Source organism: Nothobranchius furzeri, chromosome 7 (assembly GCF_043380555.1).
Source record: "Nothobranchius furzeri strain GRZ-AD chromosome 7, NfurGRZ-RIMD1, whole genome shotgun sequence".
NCBI lineage: Eukaryota > Metazoa > Chordata > Actinopteri > Cyprinodontiformes > Nothobranchiidae > Nothobranchius > Nothobranchius furzeri.
This window is the reverse complement of record NC_091747.1, coordinates 72248496-72268043: the sequence shown is the minus strand read 5'-3', so window position 1 is coordinate 72268043 and position 19548 is coordinate 72248496. Positions and strand designations below refer to the sequence as shown.

Here is a 19548-nt window from a genome sequence, read left to right as displayed (position 1 = left end):
AGTGCCAGCTCTCTCTCTCTCTCTCTCTCTCTCTCTCTCTCTCTCTCTCCTCTCCTCTCTCTCTCTCTCTCTCTCTCTCTCTCTCTCTCTCTCTCTCTCTCTCTCTCTCTCTCTCTCTGAGACAGTGTATGTGCACAGCGCTGTCTCACTGGGAGAGAGAGCAGGAAGCAATATCAGAGTCAGAGTCTCCAAAAGCAACATTTCTCACTGCCATCTTTGTTTACTTTAACATAAGGAGGACACCACTTCTCCATGTGTCGTTTGCCCCTCCAACATGCTTGGAGAATTCTGCGTCTGAAGGCTGTGTGAAAAGTCTGGCTTCTATCACTTAGGCAACTGGCAAGGGTAGAAAATATCTACCAGCAAAAGTTTTGGAGCAAGTTATCCATTTGTTTATTTCTTGTCAGCTGAACTACTGCAACTCCCTCTATTATGGGCTAGAACACTCCACCTTGCATCGTCTGCAGTTCGTCCAAAATGCAGCAGCTCATTTGCTAAAAGGTACAAGGAGGCGTGATCACATAACTCCGGTGCTTGCTTCCCTTCACTGGCTTCCCGTTCAGTATAGGATTCAACGCATGTTGGCGAGCGCCTGGTGGCCAGGCTTTTACCCTTGGAGCCCAGCCCGGCACAGCCCGAAGAGGAAACGTGGGTCCCCCTTCCCATGGGCTCACCACTTGTGGGAGGGACCAAAGGGGTCGGGTACAGTGTGTGATGGGTGGTAGTAGAGGGCGGGGACCTTGGCCGTCTAATCCTTGGCTACAGAAGCTGGCTCTTGGCACATGGAATGTCACCTCTCTGGTGGGGAAGGAGCCTGAGTTGGTGGTGTGTGAAGCTGAGAGGTTTCGACTAGACATAGACTCACCTCAATGCAGGCTCTAGCTCCAGAACCAGTTTCCTTGAGAGGGGTAGAACTTTCTACCACTATGGAGCTGATCCCACTGAAAAGCGCCGAGCAGGGGTGGGCATACTAGTTGCCCTCCATCTTGGTGCCTGTATGTTGGGGTTTACCCCAGTGAACGAGAGGGTAGCTGGTATCCAGTTGAGTGAACGCTGGTGCGTTTTGCTGCCGCTGCTCACCGGTCAACGTTGATTTTCTATGTTGGACTGACACTATCGGATTGTTGACTGGACTGTTGAATGGGCCTAACCTCCGTTATGTAGACCAATGCTATTCCTGGGTGTCCTGGGTCTACCTTTAGGTCTCCTCCCTGTAGGATGTGCCCGGAAAATCTTACCAGGGAGGTGTCCAGGAGGCATCCTGACCAGATGCCCGAGCCACCTCAACTGGCTCCTCTCGATGTGAAGGAGCAGAGGGTCGACTCAGAGCCTCTCCCGAATGACCGAGCTTCTTTATGAACAGAATCGGTGACAAAGGGCAGCCTTGGCCTTGGTCCACCTCTCACTGGGAACGAGCCCAACTTACTGTCGGTAAGGCGGGCCAAGCTCTGACACCGGTCATACAGGGTCCTAACAGCCCGTATCAGGGGGCCTGATACCCTATACTCCCGGAGTACCCCCCACAGGGCCCCCTGAGGGACGCGGTCAAACGCCTTCTCCAAATCCACAAAACACATGTAGACTGGTTGGGCAAATTCCCACACACCCTCCAGGATCCCCCTAAGGGTACAGAGCTGGTCCAGTGTTTCACGGCCAGGACGAAAACCACATTGCTCCTCCTGAATCTGAGGTTCAAAAATCCGACAGACTCTCCTCTCCAGATCCCCTGAATAGACTTTACCAGGAAGGCTCAGGAGTGTGATCCCCCTGTAGTTGGAACACACCCTGCAGTCCCGCTTTTTAAATAAGGGGGCCACCACCCCAGTCTGCCAGTCCAGTGGGACTGCCCCCGATGTCCACATGATATTGCAGAGCCGCGTCAGCCAACACAGCCCCACAACATCCAGAGCCTTAAGGAACTCCGGGCGGATCTCATCCACCCCTGAAGCCTTGCCACAGAAGAGCTTTTTAATCACCTCAGTGATCTCAGCACCAGAGATTTGAGAGGCCAACCCAAAGTCCCCAGACTCTGCTTCCTCACTGGAAGAGGTGTCGGTGGGATTGAGGAGATCTTCGAAGTATTCTGCCCACCGATCCACAACGTCCTGAGTAGAGGTCAGCAGCACACCGCCCCCACTATAGATAGTGTTGGTAGCGCACTGCTTTCCCCGCCTGAGGTGCCAGATGGTGGACCAGAATCTCCTCAAAGCCATACGGAAGTCTTACTCCATGGTCTCACCAAACTCCTCCCATGCCTGGGTTTTTGCCTTGGCGACCACCCGTGCCGCGTTCCGCTTGGACTGCCGGTACCCGTCAGCTGCCTCTGGAGTCCCACAGGCCAAAAAGACCTGATAGGACTCTTTAGCTTGACAGCATCCCTAACCGCCGGTGTCCACCAGCGGGTTCGGGGGTTGCCACCACGACAGGCACCAACGATCCTATGACCACAGCTCCAGTCGGCCGCCTCAACAATGGCGGCACTGAACAGGGTCCATTTAGACTCAATGCCTCCCGCCTCCCCCGGAACATTTTGGAAGTTCTGTCGGACCCTCTCCTCCTGTATTGCTAATATTCAGCTACCGGACAATCTCTCCTCTCCTGATGACCTGGCTGCTCTCTACAATGATCAGTTAGCTCACTGTTTAAACTCCCTTGATCCAGTTAAAACTCGTTCTGTTTCTTTCTGTCAGTCTGTGGTTTTCCCCTGAACTCCAGACACTGAAAACCAAATCCAGGCAGCTTGAGTAGCTCTACAGGAAAACTGGTCTCACTATTCACAAAAACTATATAAAAATCATATGACTCAGTGTAAGGACTTAATTACACTAACAAAACTACAGTATTACTCCCGTCGAATCAACTCCAATCGAGGCAAGACTAAGTCACTGTACTCCATTAACAATAAAATGCCACGGCCATCTGACTCTTTACCCCACATATGTGCTCTACTGCTACTTGTAATGCCCTTATTCTGTTCTTTAATGAAAAAATAATCAACATTCACCGTGCAATCAACTAAAGCATCACCCCTACCTCCCCATAAGATCCTCTCAAACCAACACAGTTACTTTCCATTTTCCAACTTCCCAGTGCTTCTGAGATATCAGATATTATCCACAAGTCAAAGCCTTCTACCTGCCTTCTTGACCCCCTTCCCACGGCCTTGGTTAGATCCTGCCTCCCCTCCCTGCTCCCTCTCATCTCCGCTCTCATACATGCATCCCTTTCTTCCTGTACTGTTCCCTCTATTTTCAAAACTGCTGCAGTTACTCCAATATTTAAAAAACCTGGTTCAGATCCTAACATTTTTACTAATCTCCACCCCATCTCCAACCTACCCTTTGTCTCCAAAATCGTAGAAAAAATTGTTGCTGCCCAACTCCACACCCATCTTACCCTGAACGCCACACCCATCTGACCCTAAACTTCTTTTATGAATCCTTCCAGTCCGGTTTCTGTCCATTTCGCATCACAGAAACAGCCCTCCTCAAAATAACAAACGATCTCCTCATTGCTGCTGGTCTATTATCCATCCTGGTCCTCCTTGATCTGAGTGCGGCCTTTGATACAATATCTCATTCCATTCTTCTCCATAGGTTATCGCTAACATCCCTCTTCAGTGGTTCCAGTCCTACTTATCAGGTCGCACTCAGTTCATCACTCTCAAATCCTCCCGCTCAAATCCTCTCCTGTCTCTTCTGGTGTGCCCCAGGGCTCTGTCCTGGGACCCCTCCTTTTCATTATATACATCCTTCCCCTTAGCAATATTTTCTGCAGATTCACTATTCATTTTCACTGCTTTGCGGATGACACCCAGCTCTATCTGTCCAGTAAGCCAAATTCTGCACTTCCTCCCTCCTCCCTCATCACCTGCCTTCAAGAAATAAAATCCTGTTTCAGTTCAAACTTTCTAAGATTAAATACAGACAAAACATAACTTCTTTTGGTTGGTACCAAGAACACCCTCTCAAAATTTGACAGTTTCTCTTATCATTGATAATACCTCAGTTTCCCCCTCTCCCCAGGTCAAGAGCTTGGGTGTCATCCTCGACAGCACACCATCTTTCCAATCTCATATCAATAGCATCACACGGTCAGCTTATTTCCATCTTCGTAACATTAATAATCTTCGCCCCTCCCTTACCGTCCACTCTGCTTCTATCCTCGTCCATAGTCTGGTTACATCACGTATCGATTACTGCAACTCTCTTCTCTCAGGCCTCCCCCAGAAAACCCTCCATAAGCTCCAGTTGGTTCAGAATGCAGCAGCACGTATAATCACTAAAACTCCCATCTCTCATCACATCACCCCTTCCTCAAACAGCTCCATTGGCTTCCAGTGCACACCAGGATTGACTTCAAGATTCTCCTTCTCACCTTCAAGGCCATCCATAACCTCGCCCCTCACTACCTCACAAATCTCGTTCACATCGTCCCGTTCCCTAAGGTCCTCCTCTTCAATTCATCTCTCCCTCCTTCCGTCTCAGCACCATGGGGAGTAGAGCCTTCAGCTGCACCACCCCCAAACTCTGGTACTCCCTTCCCCCTCACATCAAGAGCATTAACTCATTCACAGAATTCAAAAAACAACTCAAAACATTTACATCAGATCAGGGATTTCCCACAAAGGTTCCAAACCTTCATACATGCACTTTCTTTGACAAATATAGGTTTATAAAATAGTTGTAGAGTTTATCTTGTATTCAAAAAAAAGTAAAAAATAAATAACTTGAAAATAGTTAATTTTTTGTCTAGATTTTTTCTTCCATTTCACCAATATTTAAATTACATTTAAAAAAATCAATCAAATGTGTTTATGATCATTTAAAAATGTTCAGTTAATAAGTTATAAATCACTGGTGCATCATAATCTTATATATAACAGATGACAATTGTGACTGTAGAAAGTTAAAAATGTTCTATGAACTTTACCAAATGTGTTAAAGAGTGTTTGTAAATGTTTACTTAATCATTATTTAAACATTTGTAAATGTAAACTCAAGCCTTTAAAAATAAATATTAACTAATACCTCGTAAATAATCTGTTAATAACTTACTAAACACTTATAAAGTTATTTGTAGGTCACCCAAATCCTTTATAAATGATTATCTACGACCTTGCAAATTATTTCTTAATGACTTATAAATGTTTAACAACAAAACATTATTGTAAAATGTTACCAATTTGATCAATGAAAGTCAGACATTACTTTTCAACCATGCTATAAAGGAATTACTGGGTCTGTAAAAGTTACTGGCCAGAGATGAACTTTCCATGAATGGCATGTGTAAAAAGAATTAAAAGTCCTGATGAAGAAATATGCTTGGGAGAGCAAAAGTCTCTAGCTGACCTGGCAGCAGCCAGATCTCTATGTGGAGCCCTGTCCTTTGTCAAATCTACCATCATAAAGAAGGAGGGCTATCTGGTAGAATATTATGAGCTAACTGGAGGATGCACAAGTAAGTGCCAGGCTGGCACTGGCTAGCATATTTTGTCTTTAGCCAAACACAGTAACAACTCAAATGATGTATACCATGTGCGCCTGGAAAGCAGCCGGCTGCGTCTTCGTTCACATACTTGCTGCTACACGGCACTGCACTGCATGTAGCACTGGAGCATTCCACAGGGGGGCATACTACAGAACTCAGACTAAAAAGAGAGCCGGGTTTGTGGGTACAAACAAAACAAACATGGCGTCAATAAAAGAGCTCACTCACTGGTTAATTTTGAGAAAAAAAGGCAGCAGCAGTATCGTAGATGGTGTGAAATACCTCTAAACCAGAGACAGAGTCACAGTGGTGAGTGTGTCTTGCTCGTTTTGTCAACTCCACCAACTGGTTACCCGTATTTTGCGGCGTTTGGACGTGTTGCATTAATTTCAAGAGACGTGCACAAATAATACTTCAAACCATCACTTCAAAGTATTGCATGGCAGCCATTTTAAACTCTCGCTCGCATTGTTCAACAGTAAGTATGTCACAGCCCTTAGACTGGTATTTGCTGAAGCTTATATGTCTGGCAACATGCCCATATGCACTGGGCAAGCTGGGATCAAACCAGCAACCTATAGATCAACACTGAGCAACACCTGCCGCTGCCCCAAAGCCCAATGGCTGCACACTTGGGCTAGTCAATATAGAAAAGAAGCATATCAATTAAAAAATACATATTGATTGATGTCAATAAATATTGAAAAATAATTAGAAAAACTAAAAATATATGTTTTAAGTGCAACTCTGACCATTTTATGCTATTCCTTAATTAACCACTTTCAATAAAGAACAAACAACTGACTTAAATTCAATATTTTATTTAAACATCTTTATTTTACTAAGACTGAACGATTCCAGGAAAAGATTCAATAGTAATGGTTTTTCAAGCAGAAATGGAGATTTCAGTTGAATTTATAATTTTCTTTAAATCAAGGTTCTGATATAGAAAAATAGCATATTGATACAAATATTTTTATATTGATCGATATCGATAATTATTGACAAATATATGAAAAAAATGTAGAAAATATATTTTACGTGCAACTCTGGCCATTTTGTGGGGGCATTTTTCATTTTTCTCCTCTTCTCACTGCGACACCTTGCTGCCTCATGCTCTGTTTTGGTTTGAGAGGGGAGAGCCTGGTGACGAATGGTGCCCGAGTCTGTGGTTTTGATTGGTTAGGAGTAAGAAGTGAGTCTAGTATGCTGCTACCTGATAGTTTATAAGGAAAAAAGGTTATAATGAAAATGGAAATTTTTTTATCGAAGTTTTATCGACCCATTTTTTCCTATCGGCCCACATGTCTATTGATAGATATATGAACTACTGAATCATCGTCCAGCCCTAGTTCAGTTGCAGCACATTATTCATGAGGATATTTACAAACATGACAGGAAATTACTTCATACAATCCTGCTTTCAGCCATTTCCTCACCTTTCTGTAACCCCCCCCCCCCCCCCCCCCCCCCCGAATATTCACAGGTCCCATCACGGTAATGTAACAATTGCCCCTGACAGGAGCAGGGTCCAGCTCGCCGTGGGGCGTTTTTGCTTGGGCTACAGAAATACCTTATGGGGGTTACTTTAGCTTTTCACTAACCACTTAGAATTGGAATCACAGTACGTTATTTTCCCTGCAACGTTTGTCAAAATAAAAGTCTACACTAACTGATCGTGTCGCACCACCATGGCAAAATAAAACACATACATTTTGGTTGATTTTTTAAAAGATATTGTAATGACTCCAACTTGTTCTTTCCATTTCGGATCTTTGTTCCAGGTTACTGTTGGCCGCAGCCCGCGCCTTAACTCCAGGAAAAACAACGTTGACAATCTCCGTTCAAACTAGCTCGTTTTCTCTTTCAGTCACCTGCCGTCTGTTTTGACTTGATAGGGGAAGGCTTGGGGAAGAAGGGTGCCTGGATCTGTGTTGTTGATTAGTTGAGAGTAGGTAATAGGTCTGCCATTAAGCTACCCAATAGGCTGAAAGGAAACTTTTATTATAGAAGTTTTAATCAACCCATTTTTTAAAAATTGCACCACACGTTCATTGATGGATGTACATCATAGCTGAATTTTCTTCCAGCCAAATTTCGCAATACAGGAAACTCTGAAACACTTTCATTCAGATCATCATCAGGTCAGATCGGCTCTGTGTAAAGGAGAAAGAAGCATGCCCAGATAAAATCTCTGAAAGGATCCTTAGAAACTATTCCGCTTGTAACTGCAGAGGGTATTCCCCACCTGGCTAAAATCATCTCAATCACCCCTGAAACCAGCCTAACTAAACCCTTCATAAGAACCCTGTTTGTGGATTCCAGCTCAGTCTTAAATACACTCCACACAGGCTGGCACAGAAAGTGAGCCATTGTGAACCAAACAGTTCACTTTGCACGTGGATGATAGACTTTCTGAGCCATTTTTTAATTGGCGACGGTGGCACAGGAGTTAAGTGCTCCTCCCATAATCGGAAGGTTGCAGGTTCGAGCCCCGCTCAGTCTGCCGCTGCCGTTGTGTCCTTGGGCAAGACACTTAACCCACCTTGCCTGCTGGTGGTGGTCAGAGGGGCGGGGGCCCCAGTGCTCGGCAGCCTCGCCTCTGTCAGTGCGCCCCAGGGCAGCTGTGGCTACATTGTAGCTCATCCCCACCAGGGTGTGAATGTGTGTGTGAATGGGTGAATGACTGATTGTGTTGTAAAGTGCCTTGGGGGGTTCTAGGACTCTAGAAGGCGCTATATCAAATACAGGCCATTTACCATTTACTGTGTGAAAGGAGCTGCATAAATAAACCGTACCACATCACTCACCTCGTCCACATTCTCAAAGGCATTGATGACATCATAAGGCAGACAGGACAGCAGGTCAATGACGAACCAGGTCTTCACGTAGTTCATGCGAATTAGTTTTGGGTCAGAGATGACCTCTCCTGCAGGACCAACAAAGGTGGTGTGGAAATTGAGAACGATGTCCACGAGGAATATGACATCGACAATGCTGTCCACCACCAGCCAGATGACATTGTTCTGTTTGGTCTTGAAGGAGACATTGTAGGGCACCATGATAGCTGTGTAGAAGGTGAGGATGAGGATGACCCAGTCCCAGGTGGTTTTAAACAGGCAGTAGTGCAGAATGATGTGTGGGGGTGTCTTTGGAGTTTCTTGTTTGTACTGAGGCAAAAGGTCTGAACCCAGTTGTAGAACCTGACACACACACACACACACGTGCGAAGAGAGAAACTCGTGTTACATCCATGATGAATGTCTGTTATTATTTCTCATCTAGAATTTTGTCTTAGAAAAAAGATAAATACATTTGTTAAACACATCGTAGGAACTTGTGGACTGCTCTAGTACATTAATGTACAACATCAAGTACGAAGTCTATCCCTAAAAATACAAATTTACTGTGTTCAGTGTAATGTTGGAAAAGGCTAACAAAGGTATTTGTCCACAGCACTGTAGAAGAAGACATTCTTTTATATAGCGCCTCAAGGTAAAAATCGTGAGGCACTTCACACAAAAAATTTAAGATAAAAAGATTTCAAAAATGATTAAAAATATGTTTAAAAAGAGAAAAGGAAAAAAAAGTGTAAGGAAAGGGAGAGAGAAAATGAACAGGACAGAAGGAATTCAATGGATCCCGGGAAAGGCAGAATAAGAACAGAAAAAGGAGAGGGTGGTGACGAAGGTCACGCAAAAGCCAGCTTGAACAGGTGAGCTTTCAGTTGCTTTTTAAAGGAGGCCAGAGGTCAAATAGACAGTCGGGTGTCCAGCAGCCTTCCTCTGCTAGGAATGTTGTGTTCTTCCCTGTATCAAAACAACTCGAAAGCAGAAAAAACACTGATTCTAACCTTAGCCCCATTCCCATCTGTACCAAGTCGGCCCAGGCCGGGCAGCCCCAGTCGGCCCCAGCCTGGCCCGGTTGTTTCTACGCATCCTTGCTTAGGTATGCAAGGAATGCAGTCAGAGACACTTTCAGTTTCTGGGTAATCAGCATGATAATGAATGATAATGAATTGAGCATGCCTTAAGCCCATGTGGGCTGATTCTACCCACCAATCAGAGGCTTGCTCTAATGGAAGGTGTGAATTTGCTGTCAGCAGTGGGTGTGTTGGCCCTGGTCGGCCTGAAGCAGACCCCCTCGAGAAGAGGGCTGAGAATGAGCCTTGGTTGGCCCGGAAAAATTCCAGGACACCCAGATATGTAAACAACCTACGCTGCCCGGGCCGACCCGGTACAGATGGGAATGGGGCTCTTGTCTCTTCAGAAGATAGTCAAAACGATTCCTTCACACGACTTCTCTTCCGCCACTGTTAACATCCTGCTGCAAACTCCAAGGTCTCATGCAGAAGACGAGACTTTTCCTTTTTTAATCAAATGAATCTTATTTTGTCTCATTAAATGATTCTTCAGAAGTTGGTTATAATTACAATTATCTACAATGAATGTTCTATCTAAAGTGATTTAATAATTAATTAATTAATCAACACAAATGTTCATTATTTCATGTATTATTTCCGATCTTAAATACACTAAATGAGTCTACTTGATGATTTAATGATCAATTAATTATCTGTTACATTCACATAATAATATCAGTATATTAACAAATGAGTGTTTAACAGACTTACTCCACATATTAAGTAAAATAAGCGGTCTAAGCGTCACAGAAAGGGGAGTGCCTGAGGGTCTTGGTAAACACCGTTACAAATTTCTCAGATCTGGTTGGTCAAAGTAATATAAATAACCAGTTCAGTAAAAGTGAACTCACTTCCTGTTTTAGTCAGTTCAGCCAGAGCTCCGAGTTCAGCAAAGGCTCACAGCTCATGCTAAATGACCATCCTATGGGGAATCAAACCAGATTTTTCAGTGGAATAATTTTAGCGGCGTATGAATCGTCCTTCTTGAATCAACAGTTATTATTTGGTCAATCCACCACCCACACATCAGACATGAAACCACCCGCCAGAAGCCACCTGGGAAGCATCCTTTGACCAGTTGTGCATATTCTGAGGGTGCCTACGATCTTCAGATACACCAGAAGTCCACTCACTCGCTCTGAGATAAGGCTTCGCCTGCAGACCGGATCTCTGGAGCTCCATGATGCAGGGTGCAGAGACTAAACAATGGCTTCAGAGTGGTTGATATAAATTTGATAACTTGTTAAATTACATCCAACAAACTGCCAAATTACTGTATTAACCCAGACATCACACCTTTCTGAGTAACTTAGAAAACCCTTAAACAATGTTATGTTTCATCAGAGTTCACTCATTGTCTCCTTTGATATCACTGTGAATAACACTTCATAATCATTTGCCTTTCATCATCATTAATATAGTATACAGAGATTTTTATAAACTACATTTTTGTCTCTGAGTCTAATTATTATAGTGTTGTTTCCCTGGATTAACCAAAGTATCTGGTTTCATCAGCAATCAAATATTAAAGGCTCAATAATATTGATAATCTGTTTGTTTATGGAATATTAGATTTTATTGAATAAGTTTATATTGTATTTACAATTTATGACAAAGTAATGACCTACAAATTGTTACATAAGTCAACATTTTTAGTAAATCACAAAAGGATTTTTCTACACTTTGAAGTTCTTTCATCCTAAATTTCTGTTTAAAGTTGGCTGGTTGCCTATGGAGCAATAAAAATCCACTAAAAACCAAATAATAAAAAAAGAAGGTAGAACTCTTTCATTGATTCAACATACTTCTTCATCAGGACTTTTAATTCTTTTTACGCACGTCATTCACGGGATGTTTATCACTGGCCAGTAGCTTTAACAGGCCCAGGAGTCAAATCAGAGGCTATAAAACCCTTTTCTTGTATGGTGAAAGTCCTGACCTCAATCACATCTAAAACCTTCTTCACAGCGTTATCTGACCTCACGAGAAAGCATTACGAGAAAACGAGATGCTTTCATAGCAGCTAAAAGGTGGATGGATTCTCTTTTCCAGTTAAATTCCAAAGAACTTTTTCCCTTTTGGAACAAAAACAAAAAGGAATCACAACCTACTCTGCAAGGTAGATAAACGAGCCCGAAGATGTGAGTGGGGACAAGAAGTTTGGTCCCCAAATGCACTCGGGATCGACTTCAGCAGAAAAAAAATCACATCTCAAAAACTGTTTAAGAAAAAAAGGTCATACCTCTGCAAGTCGTGAATGTTTGTGCACGTTCTCTCCTTTTTGCACCGCTGGAGCAAGCTGCTGAAGAACTCCTCGACTACTGGTCAATGCACGTGTCAGACGGGCAAACTTACCCCACCCTGTTAAAACAAAATCACAGCCAAATTATTAAAATAACTTTTTGAAACATTAAAATGTTTTTGGATTAGTTGGGTTAAAGGTTGAATATGGAACAACTTAATATAAACCTTTTTTTTTTAAATAATACCTCCGCGAGGTATTTAGCAGAGTGAAGGTACAGTATTTTCTATAACAGATATATTTTAATTTAAAAAAATTATGAAATATTTATTTTGACGAGCACAATGGTGGGTTATGTTTAAATGTACCAGCCAACAGAGGGCACCATTGCAGGTTGCCAAAAGTCCGCTCGGCTGGCACTGTGGAAAATGGTGGACTCGGAATATCAAGCAACTGCTTTTGAGCCCAGAATATGTTGTTTTCCTCCTCAGAAGACGAGCGATCATAAAAGATTTAAAACCAGAGTGAGTTTAGGTGAAGCCTACAACAAATGAACCCACAGAAAAATAATTCACATGTCGGCAGCGAACCTGGTGTACCAATGGCTGGAAACCTTGTTGCAACTACAACCTCCACATACTAGATGCCACTTTGGTGTTTGTGTTCCATATTCGACCCTAAAAGTTGTGGTCTGAGATGTTTTTGAGTATTTATTGCCATATTGCTGGAAATGCTCTTTACTTACTGATGGCAACCCACAAATTAAAGGAACAATATGCAAGAATTTTACAATAAAATAATCACAAAAAAGTCTAAAGTCATAATCATGTTGGGAGGAATGTTATGTTGAAACTGATTTCCTTCTCAGCTGGCTGGAGAGTTGTCAGTTGCTCTGGATTTGTTAAAGAACCAAAGCCAGCAAACAGGAGCGACCCAGAAGTTTTTTCTTGAACCCCTAACACCGGTTTCAAGTCAAGTCAAGTCAACTTTATTTATAAAGCACTTTACAACAGCATAAAAGCTGACCAAAGTGCTTCACAAGACAAAAAGAACAGAAGTTCCCTAGAAATTCTAAAAATAAGATAAAAAGTTCATCACAAAGTGACGGTTCAAGGAGGAGTACCGTCACTTTGTGATGAACTTTTTATCTTATTTTTAGAATTTCTAGGGAACTTCTGTTCTTTTTGTCTTGTGAAGCACTTTGGTCAGCTTTTATGCCGTTATAAAGTGCTTTATAAATAAAGTTGACTTGACTTGACTTGAAACCGGTGTCACCTTATCGTGGTGGAGGAGTTTGAGTGCCCTAATGATCCTAGGAGCTATGTTGTCTGGGGCACTTTGTGCCCCTGGTAGGGTCTCCCATGACAAATTGGTCTTAGGTGAAGGGTGAGACAAAGAACGGTTCAAAGGATCTTTCGTGGCGGTTAAAACGAAGAGTCGGAGTACCCGGCCCGGAGGGTTACCGGGGTCCCACCCTGGAGCCAGGCCTGGGGTTGGGGCCCGAGAGCGAGCGCCTGGTGGCCGGGCTTTCACCCATGGGGCCCGGCCGGGCACAGCCCGAACCGGATACATGGGCTCGTCCAACTGTGGACCCACCACCTGCAGGAGGAACATGAAGGGTCCGGTGCAATGCGAATCGGGTGGCAGACCAAGGCGGGAGCCTTGGCGGTCCAATCCCCGGACAAGAAAACTAGTTTTTGGGACATGGAACGTCACCTCGCTGGCGGGGAAGGAGCCGGAGCTTGTGGCAGAGGTTGAGCGGTACCGGCTAGATATAGTCAGACTCACCTCGACACATTGCATTGGCTCTGGAACCCGAGACCTGGAGAGGGGTTGGACACTCTACTTTGCTGGAGTTGCTCCGGGTGAGAGGCGGAGGGCTGGGGTTGGCTTTTTGTTAGCCCCGAGACTCTCTGCCTGTGTGTTGGGGTTTACCCCGGGGGACAAGAGGGTTGCTTCCTTGCGCCTTCGAGTCGGGGAACGGGTCCTTACTGTTGTTTGTGCTTATGGGCCAAATATCAGTTCAGAGTACCCACCCTTTTTGGAGTCCCTGGGACGAGTGCTAGATAGTGCTCCATCAGGGGACTCCATTGTCCTACTGGGGGACTTCAATGCTCACGTGGGCAATGACAGCTTGACCTGGAGGGGTGTGATTGGGAGGAGCGGCCCACCTAATCTGAACTCGAGCGGTGTTTTGTTATTGGACTTCTGTGCAAGCCGCAGTTTGGCCATAACGAACACCATGTTCGAACATAAGGATGCCCACCGGTACACTTGGTACCAGGGCAGCCTAGGTCACAGGTCGATGATAGATTTTGTAGTCGTATCATCTGACCTGCGGCCGTATGTTTTGGACACCCGAGTGAAGAGAGGGGCGGAGCTGTCAACTGATCACCACCTGGTGGTGAGTTGGATCAGATGGCAAGGGAACATGCCGCGTAGACCTGGCAGACCCAAACGCATAGTGAGGGTCTGCTGGGAACGCCTGGCAGAAGAACCTGTCAAGAAGGTCTTCAACTCCCACCTCCGGCAGAGCTTTGACCACGTCCCGAGAGCAGTGGGGGACATTGAGTCCGAGTGGGCCTTGTTCCATTCTGCGATTGTCGAGGCGGCTGTTGCTAGCTGTGGTCGTAAGGTGGCCGGTGCCAGTCGTGGTGGCAACCCCCGTACCCGCTGGTGGACACCAGAGGTTCGGGGAGCCGTCAGGCTGAAGAAGGAGGCTTACAGGGCGTGGCTGGTCTGTGGGTCTCCGGAGGCAGCAGACAGGTACCGGATAGCCAAGCGGGGTGCAGCAGTGGCAGTTGCCGAGGCAAAATCTCGGGCGTGGGAGGAGTTTGGTGAGGCCATGGAGAAAGACTATCGATCGGCTCCAAAGAGGTTCTGGCAAACTGTCCGGCGCCTCAGGAGAGCAAGGCAGCAACTCGCTCACACTGTTTACAGTGGGGATGGGGAGCTGCTGACGTCAACTGAGGCTATAGTCGGACGGTGGAAGGAATACTTTGAGGAGCTCCTCAATCCCACCAATGCGCATTCCGAGGAGGAACCAGAGCTGGGAGGCCTGGGGATGGACTGTCCGACTCGGGGGCAGAAGTTGCTGAGGTAGTCAAACAACTACACAGCGGCGGAGCCCCGGGGGCGGATGAGGTTCGTCCTGGGTATCTCAAGGCTATGGATGTTGTAGGGCTGTCATGGTTGACACGTCTCTGCAACATTGCGTGGTCATCGGGGACAGTTCCTAGGGAGTGGCAGACCGGGGTGGTGGTCCCCATCTTTAAGAAGGGTGACCTGAGGGTGTGTTCCAACTATAGGGGGATCACACTCCTCAGCCTCCCTGGAAAGGTCTACTCCAAGGTACTGGAGAGGAGGGTCCGATCGATAGTTGAATCTCAGATAGAGGAGGAGCAATGTGGTTTTCGTCCTGGCCATGGAACTGTGGACCAGCTCTATACCCTTGCAAAAGTGATGGAGGGGGCATGGGAGTTTGCCCAACCAATCCACATGTGCTTTGTGGATTTGGAGAAGGCTTATGACCGTGTCCCCAGGGGCACCCTGTGGGGGACGCTCCAGGAGTATGGGGTGGGTGGCTTTCTGTTAAGGGCCATTCAGTCCCTTTACCAGAGGAGCGTGAGTTTGGTCCGCATAGCCGGTAGTAAGTCGGACCTGTTCCCAGTGAGGGTTGGACTCCGCCAGGGCTGCCCTTTGTCACCGGTTCTGTTCATCACTTTTATGGACAGAATTTCTAGACGCAGCCGTGGTGTGGAGTGTGTCGAGTTTGGTGGCAGGAGAATCTCGTCTCTGCTTTTTGCGGATGATGTGGTCCTCCTAGCTTCATCCAGCTCTGACCTTCAGCTCTTGCTGGGTAGGTTCGCGGCCGAATGTGAAGCGGCTGGGATGAGGATCAGCACCTCCAAATCTGAGACCATGGTTCTCGACCGGAAAAGGGTGGCTTGCCACCTCCGGGTCGGGGGAGAGGTCCTACCTCAAGTGGAGGAGTTTAAGTATCTCGGGGTCTTGTTCACGAGTGAGGGTAGGAGGGATCGGGAGATCGACAGGCGGATTGGTTCGGCGTCTGCAGTGATGCGGACGCTGAGCCGATCTGTCGTGGGGAAGAGGGAGCTGAGCCAGAAAGCCAGGCTCTCGATTTACCGGTCGATCTACGTCCCAATCCTCACCTATGGTCATGAGCTTTGGGTAATGACCGAAAGAACGAGATCGCGGATACAAGCGGCCGAAATGAGTTTCCTCCGTAGGGTGGCCGGGCTCAGCCTTAGAGATAGGGTGAGGAGCTCGGACATTCGGGAGGGACTCGGAGTAGAACCGCTGCTCCTCCGGATCGAAAGGAGCCAGTTGAGGTGGTTTGGGCATCTGATCAGGATGCCTCCTGGACGCCTCCCCGGGGAGGTGTTTCGGGCATGTCCTGCCGGCAGAAGGCCCCCGGGTCGACCCAGGACACGTTGGAGAGGTTACATCTCCAATCTGGTCCCGGAACGCCTTGGGGTCCTGCCGGAGGAGCTGGTGGACAAGGCCGGGGAGAGGACGGCCTGGAGCTCCCTAGTTGGGATGCTGCCCCCGCGACCCGGACCCGGATAAGCGGAGGAAGACGACGACGACGATCACAAAGTAAAAACATGATAAAAACAAACATATCAAACTGACATAAAAGCTACTAAAAACAGATGCATTCTCAAACTGAATTAAAAGCAACTGAGAAGAGATGAGTGTTTAAAAGTGATTTAAAACCCGACAGTGACAAAACCATCCTAATCTGAATTGGGAGTGCATTCCACAACCTTGGAGCTGCTACTGAGGAAGCTCCATCACCCCTGAGCTTTCTCTTTGTTCTCGGCACCTCCAGGAGAAACTGGTCGGCTGACCTCAGTGACCGAGACGGGGAGTGAGTAACTAAAAGTTCACAAAGATACTGTGGAGCAAGGCCTTGTACAGCTTTAAAAGCCAATAAAAGAACCTTGTACTGGACCCTATAAACCATAGGCAGCCAGTGCAGCGAAGCTAAAATTGGGGTAATGTGCTCCCTCTTTCTCAAACCCGTCAATAGGCGTGCTGCTGCATTTTGCACCATTTGAAGATGGGAGAGGTGAGACTGAGGAAGACCAAGGTACAGTGCGTTGCAATAGTCAACGTGTGATGTAATAAACGCGTGAATCACTGTCTCAAAGTTATGACTTGAGAGCAGACGCTTAACCTTGGCGATCCTCCTTAACTGATAAAAACTGGCTTTGGTGACGGCACTGATTTGCTTTTCCAGAAGCAGATCACTGTCAAGCCGGACTCCCAAACTGGTCGCTACAGGTTTCAAAAATAGGGCTAGTGGACCAAGGTCAGCAGAACATGGCCCACTGGACACACTAGGACTAAAAAGCATGACCTCAGTCTTGTCACTATTAAAATGTAAAAATAATTGCAGACATCCAGGTTTTAACCTCATCGAGGCAGCTTAGAAGAGGATCTAAAGAATTGGGTAGGCCACGTTTAATGGGAATATAAACCTGGGTGTCGTCTGCATATAGATGAAAAGAACATCCATGTTTCGTAAAAATAGAACCCAGAGGTAGCAAATACAGAGAGAACAACAACATGATTACAGACACAACAGCTCTTTTCAGAGCTACTTCAACTCAGACATCCACCTTGGACACCTAACCTGCATACTCGGGGTTGCATCTCATGGTCAGGGAAGCCGAACTCAGATGAAGCTACTAATCTCTGAGTGTTGTGGTTTCGACGTCCGATGGCCTCACCACTCTGACCGCAAACCTCCGGACGACCGGGAGCAACTCATACCAGGGTATCGAAAGCCTGCATACTGGTGTCTGATGAGGTTTTTATCAATAACTAACTCTCTTGTTTATAACAAACAACAAATTCTTTTGCATCCAGATTTCACAATTTCTCTCAGATAAAACAATGGTTGCTACAACATCTAGCTTCCATCACAACACCTCACATCCACTACATCACATCTCATTATTCATATCTTGTCATGTATCATTAGTTTAGGAAAAATAATTAAATTCATTTTATAAACTATATACCTGACTTTCTGAATTAATACGAAGTGTGTTTATGGTCCCTGAATAAGCAAAGAACCCTAAACTCTTCTGATTAAACATTCAAAGATCAATCAGCTTGATTTTTCATATTTATATAGAATCATCACATCTTATTGGTCATAATTAATGTTTTAATTGCTACACTAATTAATGGAACTCAAAGTTTTGTTTTGGTAAGCTCAGTGACCCTTGACCTACATACAAATGTGAATCCAATTAAGAGAGTATTCAAGGGGATCAATTGTAAATGTGCCTCCTCTTTGAATATTCTCTGAAGAGCAGCAACATGGGGTCTCACCACAACTCTCATGAGCTGAAAACAGATACCGTTCCTCATCATTGTTTAGGGGAAGGATAAAGAAAGCTATTTCAGAGATTTCAGCTGTCTGTTTGTACAGTTAGGAAAATACTGAGGAAATGGAAGACCACATGCACAGTTGAAGTTAAGGCTCCAAGTGGCAGATCAAGAAATATTTCAGATAAACAGAAGAGAAGAATGATGAGAACAGCCAGAGTCAACCCACAGAGCAGCACCACAGACCTACAACATCATCCTGTTGCAGATGGAGTCTCTGTGCACCGTTCAACTATTCGGTGCACTGTACACAAGGAGATGCTGTATGTGAGAGTGATGCAGAGGAAGCCTTTTCTCCACCCACAGCACAAACGGAGCCACTTGAGGTTTGCTAAAGCACATTTGGACAAGCCAGCTTCATTCTGGAATATGGGGCTGTGGACTGATGAAACTAGAACAGAGTTATTTGGGCATAACAAGGAGCGTTATGCATGGAGAAAGAAGAAAACAGCATTCCAAGAAAAACACCTGCTACCTACAGTAAAACATGGTGGTGGTTCCATCATGCTGTGGGCTGTGTGGCCAGTGCAGGGACTGGGAATCTTGTTAAAGTTAAGGGACGCATGGATTCTACTCAATATCAGCAGATTCTGGAGACCAATGTCCAGGAATCAGTGACAAAGCTGAAGCTGCACCGGGGCTGGGGCTTTCAACAAGACAACGACCCTAAACACTGCTCAGCATCTACTAAGGCGTTCATGCAGAGGAACAAGTAGAACGTTCTGGAACGGCCATCTCAGTCCTCAGACCTGAATATTGTTGAACATCTGTGGTGTGAGTTAGAGAGCTGTCCATGCTCAGAAGCATCAGACCTGAATGAACTAGAGATGTTGTGTTATTGAAGAATGGTCCAGAACACCTTCAGCCAGAATCCAGACTCTCACTGGAAGCTATAGGAAGAGTTTAGAGGCTGTTATTTATGCTAAAGTAGGATAGACTAAATATTGAGGTCATTCCTTTTTTGTCCAAATTTATGCACCTGCCTTATGTTGTTTATACAATTATTGCACACTTTCTGTAAATCTAATAAACATTGTTTCACTTCTCAAATATCACTGTGTGTGTGTCTCCTATATGATATATTTAACTGATTTTTTTTTATCGTAACAATCAACGATTTCCCTTTATGAATCTTAGACTAACAAGGCTGCCATAACTGTCTCATCCCGCTGTAGCATGCACACACATTACTGCACAGACAAATATATTCCATTATGTGCACCCTGAGGTTCAAGCAAGCCCCCACAATGCAGCTCTAAAATTGAGGCATACCCGGAAATGGAATAAATTGCAGTTCCACCCTCATCCACTAGGGGCTGGTGTCAGAAGTGAGCAAATCCTCATTGACTCCCATGTTAAAAATACCAATTTCACAGCAGAAATAAACATGTTTACAGCCTGGTACCAAAACATGTTTTTGGTTTAAATGATCTAGTTTACACCCATGACAACTCTGAGGTGGGTGAAT

General features: G+C 45.4%; 1 protein-coding gene across 1 annotated transcript in view; it reads right to left on the bottom strand.

Moving 5' to 3' along the window:
• The window catches only part of LOC107382274 (voltage-gated delayed rectifier potassium channel KCNH1), a 62262-nt gene that overhangs the window by 32417 nt on the left and 10297 nt on the right, over positions 1–19548 (bottom strand). The window contains exons 5-6 of the mRNA XM_054751743.2: positions 11655–11773; positions 8301–8693 (exon numbers count right to left, since the gene is read on the bottom strand). Of these exons, the coding sequence (XP_054607718.2) occupies positions 8301–8693; positions 11655–11773 (512 nt within the window). The remainder of the gene's footprint in view (positions 1–8300; positions 8694–11654; positions 11774–19548) is intronic.